The sequence below is a fragment of the Ursus maritimus genome, unplaced genomic scaffold (assembly GCF_017311325.1).
Source record: "Ursus maritimus isolate PB19 unplaced genomic scaffold, ASM1731132v1 scaffold_34, whole genome shotgun sequence".
NCBI classification, from domain to species: Eukaryota; Metazoa; Chordata; class Mammalia; order Carnivora; family Ursidae; genus Ursus; species Ursus maritimus.
Window position 1 is genome coordinate 11,384,234 of NW_024426008.1, and position 17,710 is coordinate 11,401,943.

The window sequence follows — 17,710 nt, forward strand, 5'->3', positions numbered from 1 at the left end:
TTGGTGAATTAGTTAATATTTTCTTTACAGATATTTGTTTAAGTCCACACTTATCCAGAAAAGATTTCTGTCAGTGGCTAAAAAACACAAAGGTAAAAACTGAAATGGTGGCACGGCTCCATTTCTTCCTCAATTCTGAGAAAAAAAAGTTTTAAGATTTTGAAAATAGCTATTCACTTCCTTGTCAAATCTACATTACACGTGTACAGACACAAACAGTTTCACTATATCAATCTGTCCCTTTATAAACAATCTCAGACAAACCTGTTTCGAATAGTGTCTTATTACTTCAGACTGTAGTTCAGATGCCGTATGGAACTGATAATTCAGTTCAAAAAATGCAAGCCTGAAAAACATATATAAATATGTATGAGGGTGTGTGTAGGAGAGGAAGAGGCAAAGAGGGGGAAGAGAATGTTTTCAACATTTACAAGTGGTTTCATTTTCTTTACAATTTTTCTCTCTTTCCTTTCCGTACCTTTCCCATGCCAATCAAGAAAACCTGCTCTTTCACACATGCACCTTCTGGTCAAAGAACCCTCTAAGAATCTCATGAAAGCTATGGATCTTATCCTCAAGAAAGTCACCAATAAATACATATTTTCACATCCTTTAGGGGATTCAGAGACCCTCTGGATCCCACTCTCAGACATGGACCGTACTTCTCAGCTCTGCCCTGTCATGGCCCACGCAGAAAATGTCTGACATGCTGAGATGAACAGAAGAGGTTGCTCAAGAATGGCCAGGCTTCAGTTGCTGCGGATCCGGTCTCGTCAGCCGACAGCTGAGAATCCGAGGTCGGCTGACTGCTAACCTAGTCACAGTATATACAGATCTACTGCTTCGGAAGCACTCTGTTAGCTGGTAAGACAGAAGCTGGATGAGAAATCTCATTCTATTCCCAACGTTCTCAAACTTATGTTCCTTAATTTGACTGTTACCTAACTTTATCTAGATTTAGAGTTACAACCTACTGGACTCATTGATTCTTACTACGGTTCTTAATAACATTTCTGGGTGCTACCTAAAAAGGTCATTCTCATCTGAAGTCTCCACTCAGACCTTTTTGAGTTTCTTTGGTCAGATACTCTAATAGACTCCATTATGACTCACATTAAAATGTAATATTCGTGGCTGTAACATTTAAATGAATCCCTTCATTTCCCCTATCATGGCATTCATTTTGTTCAAGTCACAAATGCTTTGAAGAATCTTGATCCTAGAAGACTTGAAGCCACATGGTTTAAGTGCCATACCTTTGGGCACAGACAGCTTCTTAGGAATCCTTCCGTAGGCCAGAAAGGCCTTATGGATGCACAAACTTGTATGGTCTCTGTCCCTCTTTCTTAAGGAAATTATTTAATAATTATTCTGTTCCTTGACAGTGAAGGCTTAGCAGGTTAAATGTTACTTAAATCATATTCCATTTAACAGCAAAACCCATATTTATCTATGATCTCCAACGTCCTTTATATACTTTTTCACTTGTAAAGCTTTTAGGTAAATGTAAAATGGACTTTTCATCAGTTTATAGATTTGAATATTGAACATACTTAAAAACTACATCTTGTACATCTGTAAGGGTAGCACCAATACTCTTCAGCAAGAGATTTAAAGAACGAACAGCCATCAGTCCTTCCTGTTGTTCTGAATCTTTAGCTTCTTCTCTGCCCGAACTCAGTGAAACACTTAAATGCAACTAAAGAGACAAAGAGGTAAGTATTTAAAGCACTATCTTCAAAATGACAATTTTAACATTTAAAATTTAATCTTATTTTAAATTTACTACACCATAAGATTTCAAAGTTACCTGGATTATGTTGAAATTATTAAGTGAAAAGTTAAAAGGAATTTAAAATTGAATACAGATCTTTTTAAATTTTAACATCAGCAATATAAACTAATATGGTATTTAGGTTCAATCCAATTCTTTTGGTAAAGCTATGAAAATAATAATTTTTATATATTTTAAAATAATAATAATCTAGAAGTTGAAGTATACTCAATAACTCAAATAGTGTTTCAACTATTAGAATTAAGTTAGCATGTTGAAATCAGTTAACACTTTCATACTGCATGCATTTATATATATAAATATATAGCTATACAATAATTTCTTCAAGTGTTCAATAATTTTCTTCAAGTAATTCAGAACTCTGTGTGAGGAACTTATATTTAGTTCTATTCAGTCTTCAGTTCTTAAATCAAGGTTACTTCATGGATTAATTTGAAATTTACAGACTATAGTTATATTGTAGTGTGCTACTTGAAAGTTGCTAGGAGAGTAAATAAATCTTAAAAGTTCTTACCATAAGAAAAAAAATTTTTTTTAACACTGTATGGTGATGGATGGTAACTAACTTACTGTGGTGATCATTTCAGTGTATGCAAATATCAAATCATTACCTTATACACCTGAAGCTAATGTATATGTCAATCACACCTCAATAAACACACATACACACCCCCGCCACACACAAAATTTTGAAAACTGTCATTAAACACATGAACAGAAAACTAAGGTAACAAAATGTTAGGTCAAGATATAAATATATATAGGTGGCTCCAATATTATTTCCATATAGTGAAGAACTGTTAGAAGCATAAATAAAAATTTCAAAGGATTATTCCTGCTACTTTATTTACAGAATTTATATACTATTAGAGAATTATAATTTATATGCTCATCTCCCCAAACGGATCAAGCCAATTTGCCATTACCTAGATTATCAAGAATAATAAAAATGACTTCTATTCCCCTACCTTGATAGGAGATATATGGAAGTATTCATAGAGACTGACTTGTGATGAATCTACTAATGAAGCTGTTTTATATTCTTCTTGGAAAGCTTCTATATCTTTATGAAAAAGTTCGACCTATAAAGAAACAAAGTATTAAAAACTTAAAGGATCTATCTGTATGAGGCACTTCAGTCAATAATTCAGGCACTGTAGAACACTCCTCTGTAACCTCCATATTCAACACTGTTCATGACTGTAAAGTTATTGCATTCACATTTTGACCTACCATCAACAATATCAAAATGATAGCCTTATTAAAAGTATAGTATCTGGAAATTGACTTCTGGGATGACAGTGTGAAGGGCTCTTCAGACCATTTCTCCAGTGAAACTGGTGAAATTAAAAAAAAAAAAACAAAAAAACCAAAAAAACCAAAAAACATTTGGGGTGCCTGGGTGGCTCAGGTGGTTAAGCATCTGACTCTTGGTATTGGCTCAGGTCATGATCTCGGGGTCATGGGATCGAGCCCTGCATCAGGGTCCACACTCAGCGGAGAGTCTGCTTGAGATTCTCTCCCTCCCCCTTCAAAGCCCCCCCCCCCAATGCATGCTTTCTCTAAAATAAATATTTGAAAAAAAAATCCAAATATTTAAAGGCCTCTATGAATGAACCTAACAGTATAAGCAAATAAAACACCTTTTCAAGAAAATCTACGAAAATTTGGTAAGAAAAGTCAATATGCAGTATTTGAACAAGTCCCACTCTCCCAGATTCCCCTCCTAGTTCAACAAGCCATAACTCCACTCTAGACTGCTACACCCAAGAACACAACGTTCCCTCTCCACCCAGTCTCTAACTGGAATACTTTCTTCCTGGGAGGCAAAACACGTCAGCATTTCTCATCCTGCCTCCAATTACTAGCTGCTAATGGTACATTATGGGGGATGTGGGAGCCTCCATCCAGTTGCCCAGCCTCTACTCACGAACAAAAAGCTCTAACTGGGTGGGATACCACTGAGAATACTGGGTTCTGACCACTCCTGTTCCACCCCCCCACCCCCCCCTTGTGAAACTCTGGTTCAGGTATTTTTGCCTGGAGGACAAGGAAACTTTAAAATAACTCCAAGTCTTTTCCCAAAGAAACTGCCTTCAAGGGCAGGAGAATGCGAAGAAGTTCAAGCCTGAGCTTTAGGAAACAGTGAATGTCATAGGGAAAGGTAACTAGAAGGAAAATCAATGATTCAGTGGAGATGCAGGCTAAACTGTAGGCCTCTTAGTTTTCAGGAGTGAAATGGGGAAACAGTTTAAAGGGGTCCCCCTGGGGTCAGAACAAATATCAAACACTGATCTCCGATCAATTCCTTCAAAAAAAAAAAAAAAAAAGCCCAAGTTTTATTAGTTTGCAGAACAATTTATGGCCTAAGGTACTGTGGAAAAAAAAAATAAAGCAATCAGCCCGCAATTAGTGGAGCTCAATAGTTAGGTGTAGTTGTGAAAAGATAAGAAGAGGGCCGGCCCCAAAACCAGTTATTCCACGGAAAGGGTGGGTATCCCAGATCTTCACCTCTCTGAGGAGCAACACGAAAAGCTGAACAATGCAGGAAAAGTCAGGGGTATGGGTAGGATAGACTTCAATAAAAAAAAATCTAACTAACCAGTCACAGAATGAACAAATAAGCTAATAACAATAAGCTTTGGGGAGAGAGGGACTAGTAGCCAGTTTTTATAATGTATCATCTAAAATGTCTAATTCCCAACCAAAAATTATGATATATGCAAAGACATAGGAATGTATGACTCATACACTGGGAAAAAACTAGGCAAAAGAAACTGAATGTGAGATGTGACTAGACTGGATTAAAAGAAAAATACTTCCAAGTAACCACTGTAAATATGTTCAAAGAACTAAAGAAAACCTGGGGGCCTGGGTGGCTGAGGTGGTTAAGCATCTGCCTTCAGCTCAGGTCATGATCCCAGGGTCTGGGATTGAGCCTGGCATGGGGCTCCCTGCTCAGCAGGGACCTGGCCTCTCCCTCTCCCTCTGCTGCTCCCCCTGCTTGTGTTCTCTCATGTTCTCTATCAAATAAATAAATAAAATCCTAAAAAAAAAATAACTAAAGAAAATCATATTTAGAAAAATAAAAGAAATTATGATGACCATGTCTTATCAAACAGAATAATATACACAGAGGGAGAAAAATTATATATTAAAAACCTATTAGAAATTCTGGAATTGAAAACTGTACATTTCTGTAACAGAAATGTAAGATTCACTAGAAGGACCTAACAGTGTATTTGAGCTGACAGAAGATCATTATAGCTAAATTAAACGCATTGTTTCATCATGAACTTGAAGATAAAGTGTTAAAGATTATGCAATCTGAAGAACAGAGGAAAAAGAGTGAAGAAAAATCAACAGTCTCAGAGAAATGTGGTACATCATTAAGCATACTAACATACACAATATACGAGTATCAGAAGGAGAAAAGAGAGAAAAATATGTGAAGAAAAATAGCTGAACGCTTTCTAAATTCAATGAAAAACAATAAGCAACATATCCAGGAAGTTAAATGAACTCCTAGCATACAAATGGAAAGAGGTTCACAACAGACACACAACAGTAAAACTGCTGAAAGTCAAAGACAAGGAGAAAATTTTAAAAACAAGAAAAGCAACTTATTACCTACAAGAGGACTCTGATAAGATTAATAGTTTGGATGCCCGGGGGACACAGTTGGTTAAGCGTCCCTCTCTCGGTTTTGGCTCAGACTGTGATCAGAGGGTCCTGACACAGAGCCCTATGTCAGGCTCTGCATTCAGGGCAGAGTATGCTTGACTTTCTCTCTCCCTCCACACCTCCCCAACCTGCACATGCGCTCTCTAATAAATAAATCTTCTAAAATAAAGATGAATAGTTGACTTCTTAGCAGAAAGGAGGCAAGAAGAGAGTGGCATAACATACTCAAAGTACTCAAGAAAAAAAACTGCCAACCAAGAATCCCATATATCCAGTATAGTTTCCTTTCAAAATGAAGGGACATGAAGACTTTTTCAGACAAACAAAAACTCAAAAACAGAGAAATTTATTGCTCACAGGTGTGTCATACAAGAAATACTAACGGAAGTTCCTCAGGCTGAAAGCAAGTGACCCCAAATGGTAATTAAAATCCAAATGAAAAAAGAAAAAAAAAAAACGGAAGAAAATGAACTGGAAAAGACAATTATGTAAAATGGTATAAATACATAATCTTTTCCTTTTCTTCTCTTAACTAATTTAAAGAGCAACTGTATATATGTATAAAAAATATAGTGCTCGCCCTATAATAACAGACCAATATCCCATGAATATGAACACAAAGATCCTGAACAAAATACTAACCCAAATCCAGTAAAATATGAAAAAAATTATACACATGACCAAGTGGGCTGTTTTAACATCCAATGTAATAAAATCAACAGAACAAAAACCACATGACCATCCCAACAGATGCAGAAAAAGCATTTGACAAAATTCGACATACTTTCATGATAAAAAACACTCAACAAACTGGGAATATTAGAGACCTCAACTTAATGTACGTTATCTACAAAAAATCTACTGTTGATATCATAATTAATGGTAAAAGACTGAAAGCTTTCCCTTTAGATCAGAAACAAGGCAAGGATGTCTGTTCTTGGCACTTCTATTCAATGTTTCACTGCTGTACTAAAGATTCTAGCAGGGTAATTAGGCAAGAAGAAACAAGTCATCCAGAGTAGATCAGAAAGGAAGAAGTAAAACTATTTTCAGATGGCATGATCTTATATATAGAATCTATAAAACTATTAGAGCTAATAAATGAGTTCAGTAAGGTTGCAGAATACATCAATATAAAAAATCAATTATATTTCTGTACACTTGCAATGAACAAACCAAAATAAGAAAAATTTTGAAATTTTATTTTTAAGGGGATCAAAACCATTTTAATACCTTTAAAAATGTATAATTTTTTTTAGTCCCCCTTGCTCCCTGACCCTTCCTGTCAGTGCTATCATTCTAAATCTTACCTCGGTTTTTTCAGTCACTTCGGCTTCTGTCATGAGTTCTGCTAAAGCATAGACAAACCCAAGATCTAACCTGAGGTCCATTTCTTGGATCAACACCTTGAAATATCTATAATACAAAGTAGAAAACATTTAAAAGCTATCGATTAAGTGCATTAAGAAAAACAGATAAGAAAAAAGCATTAGATAACTATTAGAATGTTGAAATTTAGGATTTTCTAGATGAACAAATAAAAATATCATGGCAACATTGTTCCTAATAGCAATAAACTCAAAAGGTGAAAATGCCTCTGAAGAGAAAACTGGTAAGTAAACTGTAGTATACAGTCATACAGCAGAATATTATACATCAGTGATAATAAACTCAAGCTACACACAGCAAAAATAATAAATTTTAGTAAAAAGCTGAATGAAAAAATCCAGTAAGTATATGTTGAGTTTAACAAAAAAAAAAAAAATTAGGAAAAAAAAGGAAAACAAGAAGCAGATACATATGTACAATAAAACTATTTTAAAACGTAAGGGATGAAGTTAGTGTTTATTACGGTTGATAGCGTGGAGAAAACAAGAAATAGGGGAGTAATATATCAATGGATGATTCTGTCAATATTCTATTTCTTAGACTGGGTGGTATAAGAATTTTAAAGTATTTTTTTTCTTATTTCTAAAACAATATGCAGTAATTATAGAAAACGTAAATGAGAAAATAAATATAAGTACATTTCATTCAGAGCCTTCTGACTCGTCAAGATTATAAAATAGATTTTCCTAATGATCTTCATAATTTAATATTTTGCACTTAAACCTTTGACTCACCTAAAATTGATTTTTTAAAGAGTATAATTAATCCACATATTCAAATCAAAACATTAAATAAACACACAGAAAGATATTAAGACACTTACTTAATACGTGATATCTGGGAATGCCCTGCAGATCTCATGACAATACTGACATCTGTAAAGGGCTTTGGAGCTACAAAAGTTAATAAATATGATTAATCCCCTGATGCTTTAAGCAAAAGATAAGCATTTTCTTGCGATTTAACACACATTATAATGGAGAACTAAATGATTTACTTAACCATGAGTATCAATTAAAATTACTATTTGCAAGATTGATTACAGTCTTAATTTCAGACCCCAGGATTTTTTTTAATTATCTATATTCACTTTAAGGATAACTAATCCTTTAAATTAGTGATTTTAAAATAGAAGTATGCACTAGAATCACCAGGGAAACTGTGAAACACAGATTTCAGGGGCTTGTCCTGGACTTCCAGGTAGAGGGTCTTGGGCATATACAATGGTCAAAAGCTTCCAAGCAGATGATCAATACTGCCTTAGATAGTTCAGAGCCAGTGGTGTGGAGGTGGGGGCGGGACGCAAGGGGAGGAGGGAGAAAAGAGAAAAGGGAAGAGGGATAGCAAAGAAAGAAGGAATCTCAAGGGGAAGCAGAGGATGGAAGAACAGACTTGTCACTACACTCATCTGGAGAATACGGGACATTTTCCATGGTTAGAAACTACTCTGAATTTGATTTTCTTCACAATTTATTCAAAGGTCCTAGTGGCTTTTAAATCAGGGATTTACAAATCAATAATATTTCTAAAAATTTAAATATAAAATTTTTTTTGTATCTTGTCTTGCCGAAACCTTTTTTATTATAATAATTTTTCTGTGCATTTTTTAATAATATTTTTTATTATATTATGTTAGTCACCATATAGTACTTCCCTAATTTTTGATGTAAAGTTCCATGATTCATTAGTTGCATATAACACCCAGTGCACCATGCAATACATGCCCTCCTTACTACGCATCACCAGCCTATCCCATTCCAATACCCCCCTCCCCTCTGAAGCCCTCAGTTTGTTTCTCTATCTTTTCCTTAGAATTCAGTCAATGTGTTGTTGATCTTAGTTGAGTACTTGTTCTTTACAAGCGGTTCAATTTTCTAATGATCCCACTGAAACTAAACTTGAGAATGGTTTCATTTCGTGTTTTTATCGTAAAGTAAACCATACAGCCAATACAAACATTTTTATGGCAATCTAAAAATACAAACAAACCTGAATCCATGGTGACCGACTTGGGAGGTTTAATTGGATAAAACACAAATGGAAATATAGCACCATGTATCTGGTTTTGGATCTAAGAAAATAAAAAACAGGTCAGTATATTAATATGTTAATTACAGAACCCTACTAGAATAACAGGATTTAATAAGTAGAAGGAATCAAGCAGTCTAGTTCAACACTGAAATTGAAGTACTAGGTAAGAGAGACCACGGGAATACATTTGGTTTATTGCTATGTTCCTTATGAATACAATTTGACAATCTTTTCAGACTCACCTGTATTCTGTAAACTTGAATTCTAAATGCTGACTGATGCGCGGATGTGCTATATTCTACTTTTAATGCTGGAAGATAATTTCTTCTTATAGCTATTACATGTGGCTGCAGAATTTTCATGTTAGTACCACTAGGTGTGAAGCGAACCTGAAAAATACACCCCAAAACATTGACTTTCTCTGTATTCATAATTGTTTAAAATTAGAAATTTGTATCTAAAACTTCAAAGATAATGTTAATTAAAACAGTAGGCTAAATAGCTGATTAGACTGGATCTTTACAATTTGACTGGGTTTAGACCGGATCTTTCCAATACAACTCACAAAAATGTTCATATAATCTTTATAGCTTAGTTGTATAACTTTTTATATTAATTTACTAAAAGAAAATAAAGTGATAAAAGAAAAAATAATTTTAAAAGTAAAATAAGTAAAACAACATATTGACTTCTTGTTAACTAAGGAGTAGATCATTAGCTTCTTAAGAGAAAGTCTGAGTTACTAATACAGACAACTATCCCTTTAAAGTATTTTATATAAAGTATATATGATAGAATCATTGTTTTGTAAGGAAACCAGACTTTCCTTAAAAGTTCACTAGTGATTCATCTAATTACAACAGGCAAAAATTAAAATTTCACATCAGTACTTAAAAATATTACCGGAACGTTAGTGTCCAATTCAATAACCTTATCTTCTGAAGGTGAAGATTCAGTATATTCCTTAAATTCTTTCTCTAACTTCTCAGTGTGCTTTACACTCATTGGCTTCCATCTTGCCTTCTTCTTGGGCTTTGTCTCCCAAACCACATCAGAACTTACAAATGAAAGCAAAAATCATGGTGCTAATTTATAAACATTTTCATTTTACCTGGTTTATTACATGAATTGCAAAACCTTCAGTAAAATTTTACCATATCCTCAGTCACATGCAAGCATACTACAGATTTAAAAATATGAATTCATTCAATCAATACTTAGACTTTTACTCAGACACTATTTTAGGTGGTAGGGATATTATCAGTAAACATCTTCACCATCCTAGAGCTTTATTTTAGCTGAGTGACAGACCATAAATAGTAAATATAATAATTTGTATATTTTATAGACTAAGAGGTGAAAATGGTTTTGAAAAGAGAAAAAGTAAGACAGGGTGAGGTAGATCTGGAATACTGAGATATGCCAAGTGATGGGGCTTGCAGTATTAAAATAGAGTGGTCAGCCAGGGTGTCACTGAGAAGATGAGACTTCAGCAACCTCAGGAGATAAGGGAGCTACCCAGCAGACAATAAGAGAAAAGCATTTCTGGGACAAAGACAAGCTAGAACAAAGACTCAAAAGCAGAGCCTGCCTGTAGTGTACAAAGAAGAGCAAGGAGGCAGGCATGCCTGGAACATACTAAGAGTACAAGATGAAGACAGATAGTGGGAAGCCAGATAATGTAAAGCCTTATAGAATACTGTAAAGACTTTGCGTTTTATTGTGAAATGAGGAATCACTGAAAGATGATGAGATCATCAGTGTGATCTGACTCAAGCTTTGTAAAGAATACCCTGTGTGCTGGGATAGAGGGGAAGGGGTGGGGGTGAAGGTCAGAAGCAGGAAAACTTGTTAAGTTTAATGGAGTAAGCCAGGAGAAAAATGGTGATGGCTCTGCCTAGGGTAGAACAGTGAGGCAGTAAAAAATGGTCAGACCCTGTTTCTATCTTGAAGGCAGGGTCAGCAGAGAACTTCTAGATGGATTAGATGTGGGGTGTGAGATAAAGAGAGGAATCAAAGATAATTCCAAAGCTTTTCACCTGAGCAACCAGAAGGAGGACGCTGTCATTAACTCCAATGGGGAAGCAGGTTTTGAAGAAGGACATAAGGAATTAGTTCAATTCCTAATTAATATGAAGTTTAAGTCTCTTAGATATAAGAGTAGATATTTTGCATAGATGGTAGATATACAAGTGTGGAGTTGGGGACAAAGTTCTGGTTAAAGAAACATTGCTAAATTTTTTGGCATATATGTGGTATTTGAAACAGAGAAGAGGACTCATGTCTGAGGGCCCCAGGGCATCCAATATTAAGCAGTTGAGATGAAGACAAGGAACCAACACGTGAAATGGAGAGTTCTGAGATAGAAAGAAAAACCAAGATGGTGAGGTATCCTGAAAGTCAAGGTAAAGAAAAACTATCAAGAAGGGATCTGTGTTCAATGTTATAAACTTAAGCAACATGAGGGCTGGTCTCTGGTGATCTTGACAAGACCAACGTCATGGTGTGTTGACAGCAAAATCCTGGTGGGGATGGTTAAAGAAAGAATGGGTAAAATAATTGGATATACTAAGTATATTAAGCCCTTCTGTAATTGGTAACACTTTTGAGGAGTTTGGCTAAAAAGGGAAGCTAAAAAGTGGGCATATGGGTAGCAGGGAAAGTAGGCTCAAGAGAATTTTTTTTTCAGTTGAGATAAATAATACTGATGGGCATAACCCAAAAGAGAGCCAAAAATTACTGATGTAGGAGAGAGAAAGAAGAGAATTGTGGGATCAATGTCTCAAGAAGGCAAGAGGAAATGGAACAGAATGCGAAGTTGAAAAATATTTTTAAATAGGAGCACATGTATCTATAACTGTGGAGAAGATGCTGGCACAGTATGTAGGTAAAAAATGCTCATAGGTAGAAAGTTGTGATTTGGGGGAGTGGGTCTTTGGAAATTCCCTTTTGACTGCTTCCATTTTCTCACTGAAATGGGATACAAGGCAGTGAGGTGTGAGAGAAAATGCGGGTTTAAAATGAGACAAAGTGTGAAATAGTAATCTAACGGGATGAAACAAATCTCATTACTGAAAAATTGCTGAAAGACTTACATACAGAATAAAAACATCCAACCACATTCTAAAATTACTCCGCTTACATATGTTAAGTATTCTATTTATTAATTCCCTCTAAAATTTATATTCACTTAATAAACAGAGAGCCAGGAAGTGTGTATTATTCCTCTTTGCACTCACATCATTTAGCATAGCACTTAGCAAATAAGAAACACATTTCTTGAGAATAAAAATTTGTAAGAAAATAGTTTTTAATATTCCTTTTTAAATGGCATGGATTTCATTCAATGAAAAATCAAGGGCATTTCTAGATGAATTTATATAGAAAACAAATTTAAACCTATACTACATACCTTTAACATATATGTTTGACAGCTTAAACTCAAGGGTTAAAACTATATTATCCTGGTTATACAAACTGGAATCTAGAAATGCTCTCAAATTAGGCACTAATATATACAAATTAATTTTACCTTAAGCATTTATGAATAGGAATATTAAAGGCATAAAGAAAAGAGTTTTACTGGTGATGACTTACACGAGGGAATGATATATTCCATATTACCTTATTGTATCTTAAGAGCGTCAAGCTCAAATTAAAGAATGTATTGGCTTTATTCCTCCAACAACTATATATGGAGCATCTACACTGTATCCTATACTGTGGTGGTAGTAATAGAAAATTAAATATTTCCTTACGACATGTTAAATAAAGTATACTTCTGATAAGCTGAACAAATCTTTTTTGAAAGCTGAGAGAATCAACATAAGACAGGATTTATAAATTTGATTTTTGACATATCTTTATCTCAAAAGGCAAAAAAAAATGTCAAAAGCATTTTTAAATCAGCATTACCTTAGTATAATAGTCAAAACACAAAATTTAAACTACATTATTTTAGATTTTATTATCACCGTTCTTAATGATTAAGAACTAATCATTTAAATTTAAATGTATCTAACCTTGTAATGCCAATATAGGCTACTTCTTGCTTTGTGTAATTGTTGACGAGAGAAATTCCAACATCTTGTAAGGCCAACACAATTTCTTGCTCCGCTAACTCTGCTTTCTCACTTTCATATGTTACTTTAAATACCCTTGGATCTTCAGTGAATAAAATAATGCGCTGCAAGCCTTCAAAGAATGAAACTAAATAAATGGTCTTTTTCCCCAAATTTATAGGTGTCATCATATCCTAAAACAAAACCATCAAAAAATAAAAAATTAGAGTCTTATTAACCAACAGGAAATCTATAATCCACATTTGAAAATGAAAATTATAATGGTAAGTCCTTCAAAGGGTTGGACAAACTAAATGAATTAATATTTGTATAACATTCAGAAATTTACATAATTAAAATCAGTTGATGTTAGTTTCTGCCATTTTTATTATGCAGTTATTAATCAGAAAGACAGGTCAATTGTTATTGTTCTTTCTACATCTTAATAAAATCTAACTCGTCTTTTGTAGGCTAATCAGTAACACAAACTATTATTTTCTCTGCTTTAGTCTAAGACTAACCAATGTGTTATATATTAAAAGTTGTTCAGTCAGAAATTTATATTTCCTTACAGAGCTGAATTAAATAGGATAAAAGATATCTGACACTTCAGTTGCATGCTCTGTAAAGCACAGATATTCACCACATGGTTAATTCTGCAGGAAGCCCTTATTTATAAGCACTGTGTTAATATCAGGGTCTTGAAGTTCAATGACAATAGCAAATTCTAATAATAGCCATGAATTTTTGGTCAATATTCTAGTGAATATTCTGATCAATAGGAAATTTTAATATACAGTAGTCCCCCTTCTCCATGGTTTTGCATTCCATAGTTTCAGCTACTTTTGGTCAACCACGTTCCAGAAGCAGATGATCCTCCTTCTGACATATGGTCAGAAGGTCAATAGTAGTCCAATTCTACATCCCAGTGTCTACAACTTTCATCTCACTTCATCTCACCACGTATGCATTTTATCATCTCACATCATCATCAAAAGAAGGGTGAGTACAAAATGTTTTGAGAGAGAGAGCACATTCATAGGACTTTTATTACAGTAAATAATTGTTCCCTTTTATTATTAGTTTTTGTTTTTAATCTCTCACTGTGCCTAATTTACAAATTAAACTTAATCATAGGTATGTATGCATAGGAAAAACATGGTTTATATAGGGCTTGGTAGGGGCACCTGGGTGGCTCAGCCGTTAAGCGTCTGCCTTCGGCTCAGGTCATGATCCCAGGGTCCTGGGATCAAGCCCCACATCGGGCTCCTTGCTTGGCGGGAAGCCTGCTTCTCCCTCTCCCACTCCCCTTGCTTGTGTTCCCTCTCTCGCTGTCTCTGTCAAATAAATAAATAAATAAAATCTTAAAAAAAAAAGGTATTATATAGGGCTTGGTACTATCAGTGGTTTTGAGCATCCACTGGGGGTCTGAGATGGCAGGGAGCGGGGAGGACACATTGTATCATACACATTCATATTATAATGCAGTGAATTTAAAAAGTGGAGTTGCTACCATAAAGTCAGTACTTAGAAAGAGCTAAGCTATTTATAAGACTTTCTAAAATAAAATACATAGCACTAAAACTACATTGAAAAATAAGACAACTAATTTATTTCCAAATAATTCTGAAGTCCTAATATTTTGAAGTGGATTTCAGATTTATCTTTATAAAGTTTATTATTATGATATAAATATGCAAAAGTACTAATCAATAGATCAAATATGATTATTTAAATAAAAATAAAATTATTTTTCCTGAATAAATTCTAATAGCCAAGAATTAAAAAATTAAAATTAGGCCAATTATAGGCAGGCTTCTCAAATATATAAAAAGACAAAAAAAACCTATACTGGACTCCACAATAGCAAAACTAGAAGACAATGGAAAAATATATCCATATGCTGAGAAAATGACACTCAACCCAAAACTCCTTACTCAGCAAAAATATCCTTCAGAGAGTAGAAAATAAAGTTGCCTAAAGACAAAAACTACTAAATTTTACCATCAACAAGGACTGTCACTCAAGGAAATTCTACATGAGGAATTAAATACTGACACAAAGTGATTCAAGATGGATGTTTGCAAGAAAAAAATGTTATGCAAATAAAATAGCACCTATTTGGGAGAAAACATTTTATAAAATTCAATATCCAATCATAATAAAACCTTTGGCAAACAAAGAGTAGATGAGTTGTTTTTTTTTTTAAAACCTCTTATCAAATTGTCCTCTCAAGAAAATACCAAACTTTGGCAAAGATCATATTTAAAGACAAAATGTTGAAGGTATATAATTTAAGATCAGATATAAGGCAAAAATATTCGCAAACACCACTTTCACTCAATAGTATATTAAAGATCCTAGCCAGTCCAGTAAGGCAAAAAGAAATTAAAGATGAAAGGACCGAAAAGGAGAAAACAAAACTCTCATTATTTGAGTCATGACTGCCCATACAGAAAAATAAAAAACAAGTAATATTAATTAGAGAATTCAGCGAGTTTTCTGCATACAAAATCAATACACAAAATGCCATGACACTCCCATATGCTAACAAGTTTAATTTTGAAAATATACCATGAGTTACTGCTCTAGCAGTTGATGAGTAGGTAGTCTTTGGACCAACCCTCTTGCTAAAAACAAGAACTTTTGCTAGACAAAATATAAAAAGGATAATGTGTTTGAAAAGACAGTAAGGCTACTAAGGCAGTGAGGATTAATGAAGCCAAGATCTGAGTGAGAAGGAAAGCCAATACAAGTGAATTTCATATTTGTAGTTGCTTTCTCAAAAAGTCAACTGCCAATTCTAAAAGTAGAAGCACACACCGAGAAGTTAAGAAAATCAGAAAAATATTGTGTAGTCTCATGGAAATGGAAAGATTAAAACTGGAATATATGGCATACCAAAAAGAAGGGGTCAACAGCTTAGGCTTTTAGTTGAGCCCCCAAAGGGCTATACTCTAGGTAGCAGGGTTCTTACAAGGACTAAAGACTAGATTCAAATCATTAAAATCCCCCTTTAGATTAAGGCAATCTCCCCCTAGACCAGCTGCCTGAGAAAGGCAGAACGATTTCTTCTCAAGAAAAAGGGACACTATACAAAGCCTAAACTGTCGCTAAAACTTTTCATATATTATGTCCAGCACACAGTCAAAATTAAACATGCATTTAAGGAATAGATGTGAGTGAAAACTAAGAAATAAAAGAGAAAATGTAGCAGTATCCACAAGAGATCTAGATATTAGAATTATCAGATAGGCTTTAAGGTAGCTATGATTAACATATTCAAGGAATTATGTAACAAGATAGAGAATTTTGAAACAAAAACTTCTAAAACAGAAATCCTAGAACTGGTCATTTCAATAATTAAAGTTAAGAACTCAATGGATGACATTAAGAGATTAGATACTGCAAGAGAAGTATAGTGCAAGGTCAGAAAAAAATATTCATACTGAAGGTCAGAAAGAAAAGGATGAAACAATAGAATATCACATGAAAATCACAAGGGACATGGTGAAAAGGTCTAACATTTACATAATACTGGAGTCCTAAGGTGAAGGAAAAAGGTAAGTGCCAGCTCTGAAATTTGACATACAGCATAAATATCCTACCAAGAAAAAAGACAAAATAAAGACATTTCTAGACAAATGAAACTGAATGAGAATTTGTCAGCTGTTGACCTGCATTAGAAAAATACTGAAGAGAAAAAAATTTAACACAAATGGAAACATGAAGATGCAGGTTGGAAGGAAAAAACGGAAGAAAGAAAACACGTGAGTTAACACTATTAGTCGCAGAAAGCAGTAGCAATACTTCTTATGGGATTTAATATATATTTAGAAATAACACACACAACAACAGTACATAAGATGAAAGGGGATAAATGGAGTAAGAGTTCTAAAGTGCTCATATTACTGGGAAAGTGGTATCAGTACTAATTTACAGCAGGTTTTAGTAAGTCAAGAATGAGTGTTGTAATATTGCTAAAAACTATTGATTTCTTTTAGTGCAATGATGTCTGTACATTCCTTGCAGAACACCTATAAGCTATGGTCGTGGGTTGTTACAAGAGATATGTGCTACTGTGGAATAGGGCTTGTAGGTCAAAGTGGCTCATAACACACCCAAGGGAGCCTTGTTCCATCAACAAAACCGTCATTGCAGGTGACCAAAGGGAATGCTTCCTTAACTGCCAGGCAAAATGTCCGATGCTCCCGGCTGGCATGCTTTGTTCCCTGGCCTGTATCTTTCTGAGTAGGCAGTTGCAAACTGCAGCCTATGATAGTTTTGAGAGTCTAAACGTTTAAATCTAAAAAAGATACAATGGTGGGCATTGCACTATTATATACTAATGATGCATGACTAAATACTAAAATGATCAACCGAACAGGAAGATACAGCAACTCTAAATTTTATTAACCTAATCACACAGTCTCAAAATATATAAGCCAAAATTAATGAAACTAAAAGATGGAAGTATATTATCTACAGGAGATTTTAAATACAATGGTACAAGCAAACATATGCACAAAAAACCTAATGAGCTAGAAGATTTAAACAATATAATAAACAAACTGACATATACAGAACACTGTAACCAACAACTACAGAACACGTATTCTTTTCAAATATGTGTGAAATATGCACAAAATGACTACACAAAATCTGGCCCATAATATCTATCTCAATAAATTTCAGGACCAAATCAGAGTATGTTCTCAAATCACAGTGGAATTAAGTTAGAAATCAACAA

General features: G+C 34.3%; 1 protein-coding gene across 2 annotated transcripts in view; it reads right to left on the reverse strand.

The window, feature by feature from the left end:
- VPS13A (vacuolar protein sorting 13 homolog A) overlaps positions 1 to 17,710 on the reverse strand; it is a 225,628-nt gene that overhangs the window by 33,816 nt on the left and 174,102 nt on the right. For both annotated transcript variants that reach the window (XM_040620229.1, XM_040620230.1), the window contains exons 54-62: positions 12,922 to 13,154; positions 9,803 to 9,956; positions 9,142 to 9,288; positions 8,858 to 8,939; positions 7,692 to 7,761; positions 6,790 to 6,895; positions 2,764 to 2,877; positions 1,554 to 1,699; positions 265 to 346 (exon numbers count right to left, since the gene is read on the reverse strand). In XM_040620229.1, coding sequence (XP_040476163.1) covers positions 265 to 346; positions 1,554 to 1,699; positions 2,764 to 2,877; positions 6,790 to 6,895; positions 7,692 to 7,761; positions 8,858 to 8,939; positions 9,142 to 9,288; positions 9,803 to 9,956; positions 12,922 to 13,154 — 1,134 coding nt within the window. The remainder of the gene's footprint in view (positions 1 to 264; positions 347 to 1,553; positions 1,700 to 2,763; positions 2,878 to 6,789; positions 6,896 to 7,691; positions 7,762 to 8,857; positions 8,940 to 9,141; positions 9,289 to 9,802; positions 9,957 to 12,921; positions 13,155 to 17,710) is intronic.